At 39.2% G+C, this 17,978-nt stretch overlaps 1 protein-coding gene across 4 annotated transcripts in view; it reads left to right on the top strand.

Moving 5' to 3' along the window:
• The window catches only part of clcn6 (chloride channel 6), a 57,092-nt gene extending 39,380 nt beyond the window's left edge, over nt 1-17,712 (top strand). For all 4 annotated transcript variants that reach the window (XM_035160006.2, XM_035160005.2, XM_035160007.1 and 1 more), the window contains 12 exons: nt 2,843-3,009; nt 4,514-4,625; nt 4,827-4,956; nt 6,653-6,806; nt 9,051-9,207; nt 10,071-10,177; nt 11,769-11,955; nt 13,701-13,861; nt 14,579-14,735; nt 15,697-15,804; nt 15,943-16,068; nt 16,229-17,712. In XM_035160006.2, coding sequence (XP_035015897.1) covers nt 2,843-3,009; nt 4,514-4,625; nt 4,827-4,956; nt 6,653-6,806; nt 9,051-9,207; nt 10,071-10,177; nt 11,769-11,955; nt 13,701-13,861; nt 14,579-14,735; nt 15,697-15,804; nt 15,943-16,068; nt 16,229-16,309 — 1,647 coding nt within the window. In that variant the 3' untranslated portion in view covers nt 16,310-17,712. The remainder of the gene's footprint in view (nt 1-2,842; nt 3,010-4,513; nt 4,626-4,826; nt 4,957-6,652; nt 6,807-9,050; nt 9,208-10,070; nt 10,178-11,768; nt 11,956-13,700; nt 13,862-14,578; nt 14,736-15,696; nt 15,805-15,942; nt 16,069-16,228) is intronic.
• The last annotated feature ends 266 nt before the right edge of the window (nt 17,713-17,978 follow it).

Raw genomic sequence — 17,978 nt, 5'->3', positions numbered from 1 at the left:
AAACGAGTCCAAGAGCCGGGTGAGAATGTGGAGATTTATTTGCCTGTAAAGGACAATATAAAACCATTAAAAACATCAGCTCCCTCAGCAATGTGGAACGCATTGTCTGCACATGCAAATACACTTATTGGACATTAAAGTCTATATTTAGCTTGTGATGTAGTAGATAAGAGCCATTCAAATTATTAAGGAATATTTTATTTATATTTATAACAAGATATTCCCAAAAATCAATGACAACACATAAAGAGGATAAACGGACACCTGGTGGTCAAAATAAAAAGTGCATGGAGTAGAATGACAGAAAACTAAAACATTTAACAAATGAAAAACATACCTGTAAAGGACAATATGAAACCATTAATGTCCTTCCGGTATTTTATGGCCCGCACATCAGCTCCTAAACATATAAAAGTGCCAAACTTAATACAGGGAAATGGGCGTTCAACAGTTCACCGCCGTTACAAATCGTGCCAAAAACAGCGTCACTAAAACACAAAACTTAAACTAACGATCAAAATAGTACAAGACGGCGTGGACAACACAGTTATAACATCTGGACCAACATGTACTTAGTCTTACATCTTGAAATATAATATTTCAGGGACCGTTCTTTCCATCATACTCACTCTAATTCACTTTATTATCCGCAGCAGCAGCAGTGTATCAGTGTATTTTCTTTAATGTCAATTAAACTTATTTAATACTAATATTAAATATTTTTCTCATAACCAAATTTATTGAATGCCCAAAGACACACCATTTAATGGTGTCACGCTTAAGGTATAATAATCACAACACTGTTGTGGCTAACAAACATTCTGTCTTTCTTCACCTCCACCTCATTCACAATCACCTCGATGTAGTTGTGTCAGAAAGTTGCTCTTCTTATAGCTTGATGCCATGATTCACCAATCAAGAGAAATCCATTGGTCAGCAGCATATTTTAATATACATGAGTTGCTTGCATTGACCATTTATTGTTAAATGTTCGCGTGTAGATGGCGGACTTTGAGGTAGATCCACGTTCACCCGTTTGCAGGTGGACTGTGCTTTACAAAAGGGGAAATTGTCTTCGGGTGTGCGTGCGCATGGTTTTATAAATCAGAATCCTTTTTTTTGCAAAACACCATTTTTGTCTTTTATGCGCACGTACACTTTTAGCATAAATCCTAAAAAATGTTTTATAAATGAAGCCCCAGGTGAGTCAAAAAAAGAAGCTGAGGAGGGACAGAGTGACCATGAAAGGTCGGAAGGACAGAGTGAGGAAAAGATGGAGTGTAGTAGGAATTAGCATATTAACAGGTACTTTCAAGGAGGTAGTATGTGTGTTTGTGTGCGCCATGCCTTAATGATAATTTCTATTAATTCAATGAATCAATTTATCATCCTGCTTCTGGTTTTTACATTTTTTTTGTATTGTTTGAGTAGCTAGCAAAGTTCCCTAATGCTGTGGAAACTTTGGTTGAATGTTAATACATTGATGCTAATGTACATTGTCTATTGGGAGGCACATGAGCTGTATGTCAAATTCCTTAACAAACAAGTGCTTCACTTAGAAAAATCCAACTATTATTTCAATCTGAACATTAATACAATATAACCCTGAAATTAAGTGTTTTTCACTTTTGGAAGATAACAATATTATCTAACAATATTTTTACAACTTTCCCTTACCCCCCTTAATATAATGTTAATATTTTTAATTTCTAATAAGTATTTGGTATCAAATAGAATCGTGGAAGAGTATGATGTTGTGGCAATGGACGTTGCCACCAGGGTCTCCCAACAGCAGCCAGAGACAAACATCTTAGGTTTAACATGAGGACAGCAAACATAAAATTAAACAAAACATAAATTGTCCGATAACCTTTTCAGGTTCCTCAGCTCTGTGTCCTTCTGATGCGTTTCTCTCCCTCGTGGCAGCTCTCCTGCTGCCTTTTAGTCCATGGAGTGTAATTGGCCAACTAACCTCAGCTGTGCCAATTAACGCTCCCTGGTTCAGCTGGAGGTTTTCTCCACACTACCTCCACAGATACATCCATTTACAAGATATAATGAACTCAAAGTTTAAACACAGATGTACATCTAAAAACCAAACAAAAGGAATACAACATGGCCAAAGTCCTTAAACAAGATCCATAGAGATTAATCAAAAGTCCTTAACCAAACACATCAGAAGTCCAGAAAGCTCTCCTAATGGCCGAATACTAGACGGGCCACCAGATAATAGACAGGGAACAGGAGACATAGGGCCAGACATACAGGGCAAGCTGTGCTGCAGGATGGCGTGGGGGCCAAGCAGACAGGTTAAGGCAATCGGCAAGACAGTCTGATGGCCGAGTAGACATGCAAAGGCTCCATAGGATAAGTAGAAGACCATTGCTGAGGCAGGGAAGAAGGCAGGTCCTCACCTGAGGCCGAGGAGGAGAACGGGGCAAAGGCTAAGAGGCAGAACAGGAGGCAGCAGTTGAAGGTCATAGTCCTGATTCAACTCACTGGCATCATGCATCTCCTGAAAATGCACACCAAGTATCATTACCATCTGATACCATTCAATGCATACATTGTAATGTTGAAACGTGTGTGCTTGGTCTCTGTCTTTTAACAGAACTTCAGCAGCTGAAGTAACTATTCACCTTACGCAATTAGTAAATTGTATTGTTGTTGCTCTAGATGTTAATTTGGGGCAATTTAGCCTCTTTATTCTTTTGAGTGCAGCTTAGATCTTAAATAACAGTTAGCACGAAAGGCTGCTCGTGGCTATAATTATTTTTAATTATTTAAATTTTATGTTAACCTTATACAACGCATCACCATTGTAAAATCCCTTGCTCATCAGTGTCCAGATGGAGATGAGACTTGCCACCTGTGGACAGCTGTGGACCTGGCCTTCTTTGTCCTGATGGGGGTGGTAGGTGGCTTGCTGGGGGCACTCTTCAACTGCATGAACAAGTGCCTGTCGAAGTATCGCATCAGACATATCCACCCGAAGGCCAAGTTAATCAGGTGATTGTCACATCACATGTTCCATCTTCAGATAGAAAATCCCATTGGTCAATCAAAGATTGTAACTGTCTTTAATAACAGTTGTGCTTTGGAAAGCAAATATTAAAAAATTTGTTGCACATTTTTGTCATTTAAATATATATTTTTTTTTTACATTAACTGAATACAGAACAATATTTACAGATAGAAATGATGTTGACAGTTGAACATTGAAATTTGGGAAACAAAAAAACTAAAGCAAAACAAAAAACAACAAAACACAGTTAACAGCAGCAATAAGAAGTTCCCCAGCACCCCATTAATTCTCTCATATATATACCCCAAACATATACATTTACATATAAGTACACCAAAATCTATTCCACTGGTATCCTACACCTCTACTAAGATTTTTCAACTGCAATAAAAGCCATGAGATTTTGCCATGTCTGGCCAGTTTTGCTTAGAATGTTTTTTACCCTGGCAATAATTTTTTCAGAGGCGGCCATCTCTGTCATGAGTTTAAGCCATTCTTGTTCTACTTTTTTGTGCCATTGCCCATGCCAATGAAAATGCTGTAGAATTAGGTTTCCTCCTTCTTCTTTTTGTTTTGCTGTGGGATTTTTTGTGATGACAGATCTGTTAAACCAGATGGCACTGCAAGTGTCACTTGTTTCTTTACCCATCCAGGGTTAGATTAATAATTTGCCAGTGCCTTACTACCTCATTCATCTCAAAAGTAATTTGAGATGAAAATAATTCCATATTACCACCGCTATCTTTTGAGGTGAAGATTTTTATTCATACTACTGATTCTAGGCATTTTTTCATTCCATAAAAAGTCATTTATTAGACGATTATACTGTTTGAAGATTTCCTCAGAGATGTTTTTTAGTATCATAGAGAAGTAATTTAATTGTGGCCACTATCTTAAAGGGGACATAGCATGCAAATTCTACTTTGTTAGGCCTTCTACACGTTAATTTGGGTATCTGGCATGTCTACCAACCCAAAAACTCTGGAAAAAAAACACTCGCGCGTTTTGTTATGGTTCCTCTCAGTCAGAAACGTCATGCTTGAGTGACTCGAATGAGCTTCCTGTGTATTGTGTCGTAAAACAATAATTATGCAATCTAAGAACTCTCCACCAGATCCCTGTTTATCAAAAAATAATCTATCCTCTCTTTTCGGTTAACAAAACTCACAATATCCATCAAACTGAGGTTCTTCATCAGTAATTTGATTGCCATTCTATCTTTTGAAAAATTAATAGAAGGAAGTCGTTTTATCTAGAGCCCAATCCAAAACTTTATTTAAAATCTCCAGCAATGATTGTGTGGCCATAAACTATGCTCCCCAATGATATATTTATTTTATGCTAGAAGCCTGTATCTTGAATACTTGTGTAGATATTACATAGATAAACTTTTTATTCCATCAATTTTCACCTATCATCATTCTTCCTCCATCTTTTTCCTCTATTAATATTTGGAGCTATATCGATGTATTCTCCGCATTTTTCCAGAGTTTTAGAGAGTCTGCTGGTTGCCATGGTGACAACAGTGGTGATATTTGCAGCTTCCATCCTGTTAGGTGAATGTCATGACCTGCCCCCCCCCACTTCTCATAACACCACAGTAAGTATCAACACTCAACACAACTTTTTCTTCTCCTCTGAATTAGTCAATTAGTATTTTGAGTGCAGTGTGCATTTGACTGAATTTGGAAATACAGAGGCATAACTGAGGCCAGTAAACATACTATACAGTCTATTCACCAGACTCCTCACTTTCAGCATCATGTATTTAAATATTCACATTAATTTTTTTCTTTTTTAGCTGTCTGGCAGTGAGGACATCAATTCAACCATCCGTCAGTTCTTCTGTACCAATAAGACCTACAATGACATGGCCACCTTGTTCTTCAACCCACAGGAAGCTGCCATCCACCAGCTCCTCCACCAAGATGGTGAGAGATTGCACTTCTGTCCGTCCTGGGAGAGAGATCCCTCACATGTGGCTCTCTCTGAGGTTTCTACCTTCTTTTTACCCTGTTAAAAGGGTTTTTTAGTAGTTTTTCCTTACTCTTGTTGAGGGTTAAGGGCAGAGGATGTCACACCTTGTTAATGCCCTATGAGACAAATTGTGATTTGTGAATATGGGCTATACAAATAAAATTTGATTGATTGATATTATTCTGAAATTACCCCTTGTTACAATCCAGTAGGGGTCTAGGGATACAGGAAGTAACAAAAGTGCCAGATTTAAACAGGCATCACAGCCGTTTTATTGTTGAGAACAAGGGAACGAAACCCTAACCAGGTGAGGAGAAACAAAGGGAGTAGGGCTGGGGGTGGCATAAAATTATCAAATAAACAAAACCAAAGCTACCTTTCATAGCCCTAAACGAATAGTCAAAAACAATAGGAATAAAATACTACTTAACAAAACCCATAAACTAGGGGCTTCTTCAGTGCAGATGCTACAGTGATCATCTATTATAAAGTGATATGACAGGCTGGCCAGACCAGGACTAGCTGGTGAAGATACTACCTTCAGTAGTACCACAGAAGTAATAATTAGATGCAAAGCATAAGTTAACATAAGCATTGCTTTTCACTGGAGACAGCTCTTGGCGAGTAAAGTAATGAAATTTGATGCTTAATCAGAATCAGAAATACTTTATTGATCCCAGGGGGACATTGTGTTTGTTACAATAGCTCCATGCAAGATTAGAAATATAAGCTTATAAAACTTTAAAAAATATATAAAATAAAATATGAAATATGTACAAAATGTGCGTTCTGTACATTGAGTATTCAGTGCAAGCATGGATATGTCAGATATTGCTGGCATTGTAAGGGTTAGGGTCTGACACTCAGAGGGAGGAGTTGCAAAGTTGGATGGCCACAGGCAGGAATGACTTCCTGTGTTGCTCTATGGTGGTCTCAGTCTTGCACTGAATGTGCTCCTGTGTTTGACCAGCACGTCATGGAGAGGGTGGGAGACATTGTCCAGGAGGGCATGTAACTTAGACTGCATCCTCCTGTCTGACACAGCTGTCAGAGAGCCCAGCTCCACCCCCACCTTGTCACTGGCCTTGTGGATCAGTATGTTGAGTCTGTTGGCATCCACAACCCTCAGTCTGCTGCCCCAGCACACAACAGCAAACAGGAGAGCACTGGCCACCACAGTCTCATAAAACATCCTCAGCATAGTCCGGCAGATGTTGAAGTACCTCAGTCTCTTCAGGAAATAGAGGCGGCTCTGGCCCTTCTTGTAGAGGGCATCAGTGTTCTTAGCCCAGTCCAGCTTACGGTCTATAAACACTCCCAGGTATTTATACTCCTCCAAAATGTCCATGCTGACCCGCTGGATGGAAACAGGGGTAATCGGTGTCCAGCACTGAACTTGCTGTTTCTACAAGATTGGTAAATAAACAGCTGGTAATGTAGTAAAATTTACAAACAGTTCCTTTCAAATATTTAATAAAATTTTGTGTGCCCATGGTCCTATTGGAAATCCTATCCTCTCTCTCTCTCTCTCTCTCTCTCTCTCTCTCTCTATGTGTGTGTGTGCAGGCTCTAAAATGTCAATAAAATTGCTCCGTTTCAGGTGGTATTTATTTTTTTACTGACTGGTCATTGCCTTCCTTATCTCCACAGGTACCTTCAGCCCTGTGACTCTGTCCGTGTTCTTTGTGCTGTACTTCCTGTTGGCCTGTTGGACCTATGGTGTGTCTGTACCCAGTGGTCTCTTTGTCCCCTCATTGCTCTGTGGGGCAGCTTTTGGACGTCTGGTTGCCAACATCCTCAAAGTGTAAGAACAATGTTCTCCTCGTGTTGTAATGACTGCCTGCTCCCCATTCCCAATATCTATAAACCATCACAAGTATCAAAACAAGTCAGACTTATATTGGTAATAGAAAATTATCTCACAGCCCCTGCTCCCTGTTACATATGCGCACAGAGAATAGTAAAAATACTTTCAATTCATTATGAAACTCATAGGTCAGAGGTTAGCTGAATGACCTCCAAATGTGGTCTGAGTGATCAGATCTCAGGACACATTTGGGTGTGTTCACATGTACTTATTGCTTTCCACCTGTGATTGGATCGCTAAGGATGGATGTTAATCCCAAGTTATATTGCAGAAATTTACATCACAGGGGACTATCCTGGCCACAGATAAAGATACAGATAATTAATTAAAAGATTGTAACAAATAGAGGTAAAGTATCCAAACTTTATAAACTCTCCTTTTGCAATTACATAAATGAAATAAAATCCCAATCGGAACATGATCTGGGGAAACACCTACCACTAGAATAATTGGATACCATAACAAGATGCAAAGTTTTCTCTCAAAATGTGTTAGATACAAATGTATAAAGTTGAAGATTTTATACCAAACATAACCCTACAGAAGCTAAACAAAATGAACCTTAATATGCCGGACTTATGTTGGCATGGTTGTGGTAAAAAGGGATCACTGATAAATATCTTATGGCAATGCCCAGAAATAAGTAAAATCTAAAATAAATGAAGATATATCCGTATCCCCAGAAGTATGCTTGCTGGGCAGGGCTCCAGAGTGCGACCATTTTAGTCGCACCGTGCTAATAAAATATGATGAGTGCGAATATATATTTTACATTGTAATTGGTTGCACTAGTACGCCTGAAATTTATCAGGTCCCAAAAACAAGTTTTTAATAAAAAACAACTGGGTGTATGGACATTTGCCTTTGACAAACATTTAAGAGATTGATAAATGATTATTTTGTCAGCGTATAACAGGGTTTTATGCACACTCACAGACAGGTATTGCACGCTTAATGTGAGCATGTGCGTTACTAAAGGGTTGAGAGCATGCTGGGTCGACTACACCCACATTCCTTGCAAACAGAACACACAAAACGAGAGGACAAACGTAAAAAAGAGGGTTTATATTCACAATGAAGAGAACAATTGATTATTTTTTCATCAAGAAAAATGCTGCTGTGCCCGTTGCACCTGCTCCCCAGGTTGAATGCACAGCACAGACCCGACATCATCGGCGGATGTCGTTCCAGTTGTTACACCTGCCCCCGCTCCTAATCCTGATTTACCATCTTCCTTGGAGATGGCTTCATCCGATTCAGAGCCAGATCAACATCCAGAGCCTACTTAAACATAGCTGCGCTATGAAAAAGCGACCAACTCGATGCATTGCATTTACTGCAAAGAGTGCGGCCAAAGCATTGCGGGGAAAAGTGCTTTTGCTGTTTCGACATCAGCATTCAGAATTGAAACCCTAAAAAAGCACAATTTGTCTAAAAAGCACATCTTGTACCGTGACTGGTGCGTTGATGGCAGAGCAGCTCCTCTCACAGCAGAGTTTCAGCGCCAGGCAGCGGCAGTTCAAACAAGTGAGGAATCAGAAATGATGATCAAATTTAACACTGCTTACAATATATGATTTAATTGTTAAAATTAGTTGGATAAAATCTTGGATAAAAGTTTGCTTAACTTTGACAAAAATACTTATTCTTGATCTGGACTAAAACTACACTAAAATATCAAAACAAAACATCAACTAGGATCAATCTAGGGAGCGGCTGTGGCTGAGGGGGTAGAGCAGTTGGTTGGCGGCTCAATCCCAGCCCATGCCAAAGTGATGCTGAACCCCCCCCAAAAAATTGCCCCTTATGGATGCTAATTGTAAGTTACTTTGGATAAATGCGTCAGCTAAATGACATGTAATATAATGTAACTAAAACTAGATGAAAAAGTGTTTATTTGACTTAAAAATCCCCAGTAAATTAAAAGGGTGTGGTTGACTGAATCTAACTCACAAAAACGTGTCCAGACTAATACATAACTAATTTATAAAAATAATTTTATAAATGCAGTGTCATCGTAATGGAAAATATTTTATTATTATTATATCTTAGTGATGGGATGGTATGTTTTTTAACTCTCTCACTTTCTTTCACTTCCTTTGCTGTTACCATTACATCACACTTTGATTTTCCACCTAATGGACTGATGCTGGTTCTTATTGTGTGTTTGTGCTGTGGTAGGAAACTAGGAATGGACATCTATTCAGGGACCTTTGCTCTCATTGGAGCCGCTGCCTTTCTCGGAGGCGTGGTCAGAATGACCATCAGTCTGACTGTCATCCTCATTGAATCCACCAATGAAATCACATACGGGCTGCCTATCATGATCACTCTAATGGTACTGTCATACTCTGTATTTTAGCAATTTCTGCAATCAGCCACTCTATGTCTGTGGAGATTCACAGTCATCCAGGTCATGGTATATCCAAGTGCTAAAAACAGGTCAACTGGACTTGGTGGAGTTTCTTGAAGACGTTTTACCTCTCATCAAAGACGCTTCTTCAGTTCCCTTCTGACCTGAGGAGCTGGCTTTCCTGTGCGAAGCGTTGTGAAGGGTTCACAACGTTGTTCCGTTGATCCTAACCGGTGGGTCCAGCCTCTCAGGTAACCTCAACGACTCCTAACGACCCTCCAAATGAAATACTTGGGACTCAAAGCAGCCAGTAAGAGCTGAAGAAGCCGCTTGGATGAGGTGAAACATCTTCAAGAAACTCAACAAGTCCAGTTGACCTGTTTTTTTGCTCTTTGATACAGCCACTAAATATTTTTTAATGAATACATTTTCAAGCACCTACAACAGTTGAGAGAAAAGAGAGAATCATTCATTCATTTAAAACGTATGTTTTATTTTGAATTGAGGTGCAACCCTTTGATGGTGTCAGATGAAATCAACAAAGGTCGTACTCCAGCTTGACACTGCAGTAGTCTATTGATAAATGGAGGAATCGGTCTGTGTTTTGGTATTCTCAACAACTGTTCAGTCGATTGACTTCCCACTTTGGCGAGTATTTAGCGAAGAACCCAAGGAAGTTCAGTATTCACCGAATTTTTGGGATGAGCGGTTGTCAAGATAATCGACAGACAGATTACTCCATTTATAAACCAAAAAAGGGTACTGGACCAGCACAAAATGGTGTGTATAATATATTTATGTATTTCCTGTTGGGCTCATGTGGTAAATGGTGTTGTGCTGATAATCAGGTTGCCAAATGGACTGGAGATTTCTTCAACAAGGGCATCTATGATATCCACATTCAACTAAGAGGAGTGCCACTGCTGGAGTGGGAGACTGAGGTTGAGATGGACAAGTAAGAGTTATTGTTAAATATGCATATCCTTTGCTAGTTTGGTATTTTGGAACAGACCACTGCTATCTTGATGCCAAGAATGATTGTGTGTCAAAGTGGGGGGCGGTGGCATAGGGTTTTAAGCGGTCGTCCTCTCACCAGAAGGTTGGCGGTTTGATCTCAGTCTTCCCTAGTCCGCATGCAAGAAACTGAACCATTTCCCAAATACCTGATCATACAGAAAAAAATGTTTATTTTTTATATACGAGAGACAGAATACAGATTAATGAGTGTTTTTTACTAGCCACTACACAACTGCAAGCAGTTAATACTTGTTGCTCATCTACTCTGGTGACTATCTTAACAGCCATCTGGAGGAAGCTGCTATCTAGTCTACTGTCGCATCTGTGGTCTCTAAACGGAGTTTGAAGTCAATTAAAGGGATAGTTCACTGAAAAAGGAAAATTCACTCATTTTCTACTCACCACTATGCTGATGGAGGGGTGGAGTCCACAAAACACTTTTGGAGTTTCAGGGTTAAACAGTGTTGCAGCCAAATCCAATTGAAGTAAGTGGCGAACCACGTCTTCCAACATAAAAAAAAACTTGAAATGCCTCCTTAGTGCTCGTGTGGTGTCATCCGAAGCCTTTGCGCGCGCACACATCGCACAAGCGCGTCCGCCTCTATGCTTTCGACCAAGGGGCAAGTGACGACATCAGAGATACTCAGCAGCAACTGCAGCTATGCAGCATTGCTACCTGAAGTAGTGATGCTACCGGAACTAGCGATTACATCGCATGCACCCTTGGGCGGGAGCATAGAAGTGAGAGTTTGTGCGGTGTGTGCGTGCGCACGAACGTGAACAAGGTTCCAGAGGAGGATATCAGCAGACATTTAGGCTAAAAACATGGTATAAATGACGCCGTTTCGAGTCGAATTTGGATGTTGGGGCTTACGGACACTTGGATGACACCACAGGAGCAGTATGAGGCATTTAATGTTTTTTTTACGTTTGAAGACGTGGTCACCAGTTACTTCAATTGTATTGGATTTGGCTGCAACCCTGTTTACCCCTGAAACTCCAAAAGTGTTTTGTGGACTGAATCACTTCACCCGCCCCATAGGCATAATCATAAGTAGATAATGAGTGAATTTTAAATTTTTCGGTGAACTAGCCCTTTAAATCTTCGTCAGGACAGTCCTCTCTTGGTGTGCCTAACTAAAAGCATCAGGTTATAGAGGCATCCTCCTTTTAACAAGTCTGACCAAACCAACAGTTTAATTAGAAAGAAAGTAGTCATGAGGCTGTGATGTTCAACATGATGTGACAGAGTAGAATTTTATATGTTTAAAGAGATTTTTGTCCATATTTACGTATTTGTGGATCATACACATAATACAGATATTGTATAATGTGCAGGTTACTGCAGTACACAAAAGGATTAAACAGATTAGCAGTCTGTCAGTACCTAACTTTCACTCTTAGGGTTCTAACACTTTTCTAAATTTGATTGTAGATATCAATTTTTACACAGCCATTCTGGGTGAATTCTAACATCACTGCTTATCTTTTGTCTTCATGTTATCTGTGTACAACATCATTTTCCCAAGACTGACAGCTAGTGATATCATGGAGCCCAACTTGACTTATCTGTACCCCCACACCCGAGTCCAGTCTCTTGTCAGCATACTCCGTACCACTATCTACCATGCCTTCCCAGTGGTCACTGAAAACCGGCAGAATGAGCGGGAATTTGTGAAGGGCAACATCCTGGTCAGCAACAACATTCGCTTCAAGGTATGTACCACTCAACAATTAAGCTGTAAATGTCCAGCTTCCTACCCAGACGGAGTTGGAAAGAGAAGGGGGGTTGAGTATCTTTAAAATTCAATCAAGTTAACAATCAAATCAAATAGGTATGATTGATAAACAGACAAAAAACTCATATTGACCAAAATATCCAGTAATCAATGGCAAACAAATTAATTTCCAAATAAGAACAATTAACCGTCCATCAAATAAACATATGAAAGAAGCTTCCATTAAGAGTTCATGATGAGTATAGTTCGAGTTCAGATCAAGTGTGAGATTATGTGTGTGGGGAGTGTGTTCAGGAACAAAACCGTTTGTATATAATATGCCATTCAGTTCATAATTCGATTTGTAAAGAGGGATGTGTGTGTGTGTGTGTGTGTGTGTGTGTGTGTGTGTGAAATAAATCCAGCCGTTTCTTGGATCAACTTTCCAGAAACTAGTTTATCTTTTTTATGATCTCCTTTCTACATTTGCTCTCACTTCACATGCTTCCACTCCATGCTACCGTTGTTTGATTTCCCCTCTTCTCTCTGGCTCACAGGTGTGTCCAAATTATCATCTCCCTCGCCCCTCCTTTTCCTGTTGAGGAGTAAAGGGCCATTCTGTCTTTTTAGTTTTCTCCTTTTCTGCTACAATGGTGCCAACAATGTACAATGTGCTAGTAAGGCGTGAACATTTCCTGTTCCTCAATGCATAAATTATGTCTACCTTCTATCAAGATTTATGCCTATGCTCTTTTCTTCAATCATGTTATATACAAAACAAATAAATATATAGAAAACTGAAGGATTTGCCCTGCCACATGTCCTCTCTCCTCACTCCCCCACTGTCCTGTGCTGAACAGTACTGAATTTGAATTTGTGTTTGGTTTATTAGCTCTAGAGTTTTAGGGGGGTGGTCCAAGGGCAAATTCATGAAATGTGCAAATGAGCAACTAATGCTGAGTTACATGCCGTCATCATGTGTCTGCATCTTCCAGGTCATTTTATCTTGTCCAGTTCGTGGAGGTTGAATAAGGCACTGGGAATTTGACGTTTTACTTTTCACATGTGAAGTGAAAGATAGGCTTGGTTACATTAATTCAGCAGAACACATAGAACCTGGAAATTACAGAGACTACAATGTTGGTTTGGTTATTCATGGAATTTGTATATGTATATAAGTCTACATTTTCTCATCTACAAGGTGAAAAAATTTAATTAAATCCTTTGAAATATATGTATTTGTATCGTAAAATAGCTGAAAGAGCTTGAGGTTGATGCTGCCAACGAGGTTTAACCAGTTACAAATCCAAGAGTTCCCCTTTCTTTTAATGCCTCCATGTTGGCAGCCGCTTTGACAGAGGCAGTTTGTTTTCGGGTTTTCCATCCGTCAAAGGTTTTGAGCTATAACAGAAAAATTCAAAATGTTACTAAATTAACACAAATGTCTAATCGGATAAAGCGATGGAATTTTATAACCATACGGTAAAAGGTCAAGTTCACTGATATCTTTATGTTCTGAAGAGACATCATTATTCAACACCATGATTCAAGAAACAAAAGTTGCAATAGTTCCTGCAACTTGACTGGTTAGCAGTGGTATATAACTTTATAAGATTACTGTGGCTGTTTCTTGCTACTGAATAGTGGATGTAGGTGTAAGAACTGATCCGGGACTCAACCTCAAGTTACGTGTGCACCACCGCAGCAAGCTTTTATATCAGTGTTAACTTCTGTCACATGCAGAAATCCAGTGTCATGTCCCGTGCGGGGGAACAGCGGCGACGCAGCCAGTCAATGAAGTCATACCCATCCAGCGAGCTGAGGAATGTTTGTGATGAACAGAATGCTGTGGTAGAGCCTGCAGAGGAGGGAGAGGACCTGCTGCAGCAGATGTTAGAGAGGAGGTAGGACACAAAAATAGGTTCCATCCATACACATAGAAAGTTACCTGATCATGTAAGTGAAATCCAGATGGAGTTTATGGATTATTAAACTGTTGATATAACATGGAAGATTTAAAGTACTTAATTGAAGACAAAGCAAACAAAGAAATAATGTACTGCATTTCCTTTTTACGTATGCATTTACTGAGTGTGATGGAAGTTTTCTGGAAGCTGGTGAAAAGAGAACTCAGGCAGCAGCTGATGTCTGATGCAGAAGGGTTTAATGTAGACTTGATGCATCAAGGAGACCAGAAGGTGAACTAATATACAACACCAACAGACTAACATTTGTCAGCAATTGTCACCCCCAAGTCTGAAGATTGCTGTCTCCCACAGCATCCCAATTTATGTCCCTCATCTTGCGTCACCCATCCCAACAGCACATCCACGAAAGCATGCATACCTAACCTTTACTTCTAGCTACTGATGTAATATGCAAAAGAATTGGAGTTGGTGCCTCTCTGTGTGGGCATCTGAATTTAACAGATTTACTGTACGAGGATGGTCAAAAATTCTCTCATACTGAGTAGCTGAAAGCTCTACCTCCCATTCTACTCTTACACACTCCAGGAACCAAAAGTTGTATTTAGATAGATCTATTAGGATAATATGGTTCTATAAACTCTTGAATATATATGAAACTCCTCTAATTATTGTACTGTTACCGTTCACATACAGGCATGCTCCCTACCCCAACTTGTACCCAGATCAGTCTCCCAGTGAAGAGTGGACCATGGAGGAGCGCTTCAGACCACTCACCTTCCACGGCCTCATCCTGCGCTCGCAGTTAGTCAACCTGCTCATCAGAGGGGTTTGCTATGCTGAGAACCAATCTGTAAGTCACCCACACACAGGACACTACATTGAATTACACTAATTTTGTGGAGACTTAAGTTGCTGTTATGCAATGACCAACCCATCAAGGGTTGATCATTCATACCAGCTGTGACAGAGACACAACAGCTTCCCTTTTATACTCACGCTTAAGGCGCCATGTTTCACTGCAGTCCTGCTCACAAATGCTAGTTATTGCCACTGACAAAAATACAACCACTCCGCCAGAAAGAAGAGGAAAGAAGAAGAAGACGAAACACAGTTTTTTCCCCCAGGGGCTCCGCTTCAGAGTTTGTTCCACAGTTTTCCTGCAGAATGCCTCGTCTTTACCAAAAGCTGTCTCTCTCGCTTTCTCTCACACATACACACACATGCAATCAGTGTGATCGGACACATGTGTAAACTCAGACAGGGTAAAAACAACTCAATTTGTAAACTTAGTAAATGTATGGAGAGCCGGAGGAGATGGCGGCACGCTTGGTTTGGCTTAACGCGGTTGGCGCAGTGCAAGGCGTGAATGATAGACACAAAGAGCAGTAAATTACTGACAGAGCTGCTAAAAACTGTTAAATTAACATTTCACGGTCCAGACATGTATGAAAAGACGCTGTATGTGGACTTAAAACCTGTATTTTACAGAGAAAACTATGCAGAAAATATGTGCATCTCTGTTTACATTTTAAATGTAAACAGAGATGCACATATTTGCATGGTTAAACTTCAAAATATCAAGCCCTAATTGCATGTATTTCTCATAAAGTTTTGATAATGACATCTTAAGGATCAGAGTTTTTAAATTGTTTACTCCTGGCATATCTGTTTGGATCTAGTATGTAGTATGTAGTAAGCTAGATCTGTATTTTTAGGGCTCAAAGTCCTGCCACAAAATATATCTGGAAACGTTCATTCACGATAAAATTTTACAAATCCAGTTGAATGTCTCTTCATACCCTCCATCACAGAGTGCCACTCAGCCCAGGTTGTCATATTCAGAAATGACTGAAGATTACCCACGTTACCCTGACATCCATGATTTGGACTTAACCCTGCTCAACCCCCGCATGATAGTGGTAAGACAGATTTAAATGCTGAATTACAAAAGTACTTTTCTGGATGAAGAAACTTTAAATGTTAAATTTTTCAATATTTAATAGTAATTCTGAGTTGATAAAGGCTGAAAAAAAACCTGACGTTTCCTGCGTTTCCAGGATGTCACCCCCTACATGAACCCTTGTCCCTACATAGTGTCACCCAACACCCGCATCTCCCAGGTATTCAACCTGTTCAGGACCATGGGCCTGCGACACTTACCAGTTGTCAATGCTGTTGGAGAAGTAAGTAGTCATTGAACAAAGGTTTTAGGGTTGCTCCATTATGTAATTTAATCCAGTGTGTCATGGGGTTTACACTACATAAATCTTTAAGTTTTACTTGCACTTGCAGATAATGCTGTCTCTGATAAAACTGTTGTTTGTTGTCTTTGATCTCTTTCAGATTGTTGGAATAATCACAAGACATAATTTAACCCACGAGTTCCTTGTGGCCAAACTTCGACAGCACTATATCACTTTTTAACCCGACTCAGATTATCCTACTGCTCTTCCCAAACTCTATTGAGCCTGGTTCTCAGCTTTTGTCTCTGTCCATTCTTTAAAACATTTAGACATTCCCAAACACGTGCAAGGCATTTACACCCAGTTTACCACCATACACACATTATTTATAGGAGAACACTGTTCTCCTGTAAATGAAGCTGCACAGTGGTTTTTCTCTTAAGACTTACCTTTTTTATAGCTGAGGCATTGTCAGTCTTCAAGGAGCCTAGTCTCACATCCACTGGCTTCAGTAATGGGACTGGGCCCAAACATTTTATAACCATAATCTGCATCCTAAATAACAACCACTATCATAGAAGGACAGATGTGATGCACTAAACTACAAAAATAAGACCTGACAATAATATCTCATTGAATATAGGTTTCCAGATAAAACTTGAGGGCAATAAGAAAAATGGTCAGTGATTTAGATCTGGTGTTGAACAAATTGACACCTACACAACAAACTACCAAAATGTAATATTACAGTTTCATCTACTATCTTCAGAATTTAACTTTTGACCTTTTGATATAATTTGTCACGTTTGCACTTTAATTTGTTGTTGTTTGTTCCTTTACTTTTGATTAAGTAACTGGAATATATGCACTAAAAGCAGGCCAACATTGCCTCATAGCCTGCAACTAAACTAAACTTTAGTAACTCTTGTCATTACATTCCAAGTAGGACATTCAGTAACATGTTTAACCACTTCAGCATTTGATAAATTACAATTGTTTTGCAATTATGAAATGTAGTAATATTTTCACTGTCATTCAGTCAATTTAATGTTGTGTCAGGACTAAGAAGAGGACTGTCAGCACTGTATTGGACAGTCTTAGATTATGATTTTGGTTTGGTATGTAATGGGAAATTTATAGGACAGGATTTCTGGAGGATAAACTGCAATATACTGTTCTATTGGAATGTTTTTGTTAAAACTCTGCTACAAAATTTTCAGCAATATTGTATCTATTTGGTCCATAATCCTAGTACATTATTTTATTGTTATTCTTAAAAGAACTAAAATATAACTTATGAGAAAGGAAAGTAAAAGGAAGCAGAGTTGTACTTTGTATTGATGGTCCACTGTATGTCAGGTTGTTTGAATATAGCATCAATGATGGCACATATCTACATTAAACATCCCATCTTTGTTTCTTATCTCTGCATTATATTTTATTCAAGAGAGTATTTTTTAAATATTTTTATGATTTGCTGCCTGTGCTGTTAATGATTCAGTGTCAAAGAGTTGCATTGTTACTTTTATGGTCTAAGCATAGAATTAGAATTATCTTTACATCACAGAAATTCTGCAGCAATTAGATAAAATTCTGTCTTGTGCCTTTATTATTGTTCAAGTAAAAGTCCTTTTTGTTTATCAATCAGAGTGTCTGCGTGTACTTTGTATAAACTAGATGAGGATATACATACTAATTCTGATCTAACTAAAATATTGAATGTGTTCCTTAGAGCTACAAGGATTATTCAAATGATTTGTAGATTTATGGAAAAATAATCATCAACTACCTGGAAAATTATTCAATTCAAAGAAAATGTTTGTGTCGTGCCTAATCACAGAAGATATTATCTCAAGGCACTTAATACAGAAAGGTGGAAATAAGAATTGAAAATTATGGAGAAACCCAAC

Source organism: Hippoglossus stenolepis, chromosome 6 (assembly GCF_022539355.2).
Source record: "Hippoglossus stenolepis isolate QCI-W04-F060 chromosome 6, HSTE1.2, whole genome shotgun sequence".
In the NCBI taxonomy this organism is placed as follows: Eukaryota; Metazoa; Chordata; class Actinopteri; order Pleuronectiformes; family Pleuronectidae; genus Hippoglossus; species Hippoglossus stenolepis.
The sequence above is the reverse complement of the archived record's forward strand: the minus strand, read 5'-3'. Positions and strand labels throughout refer to the sequence as shown.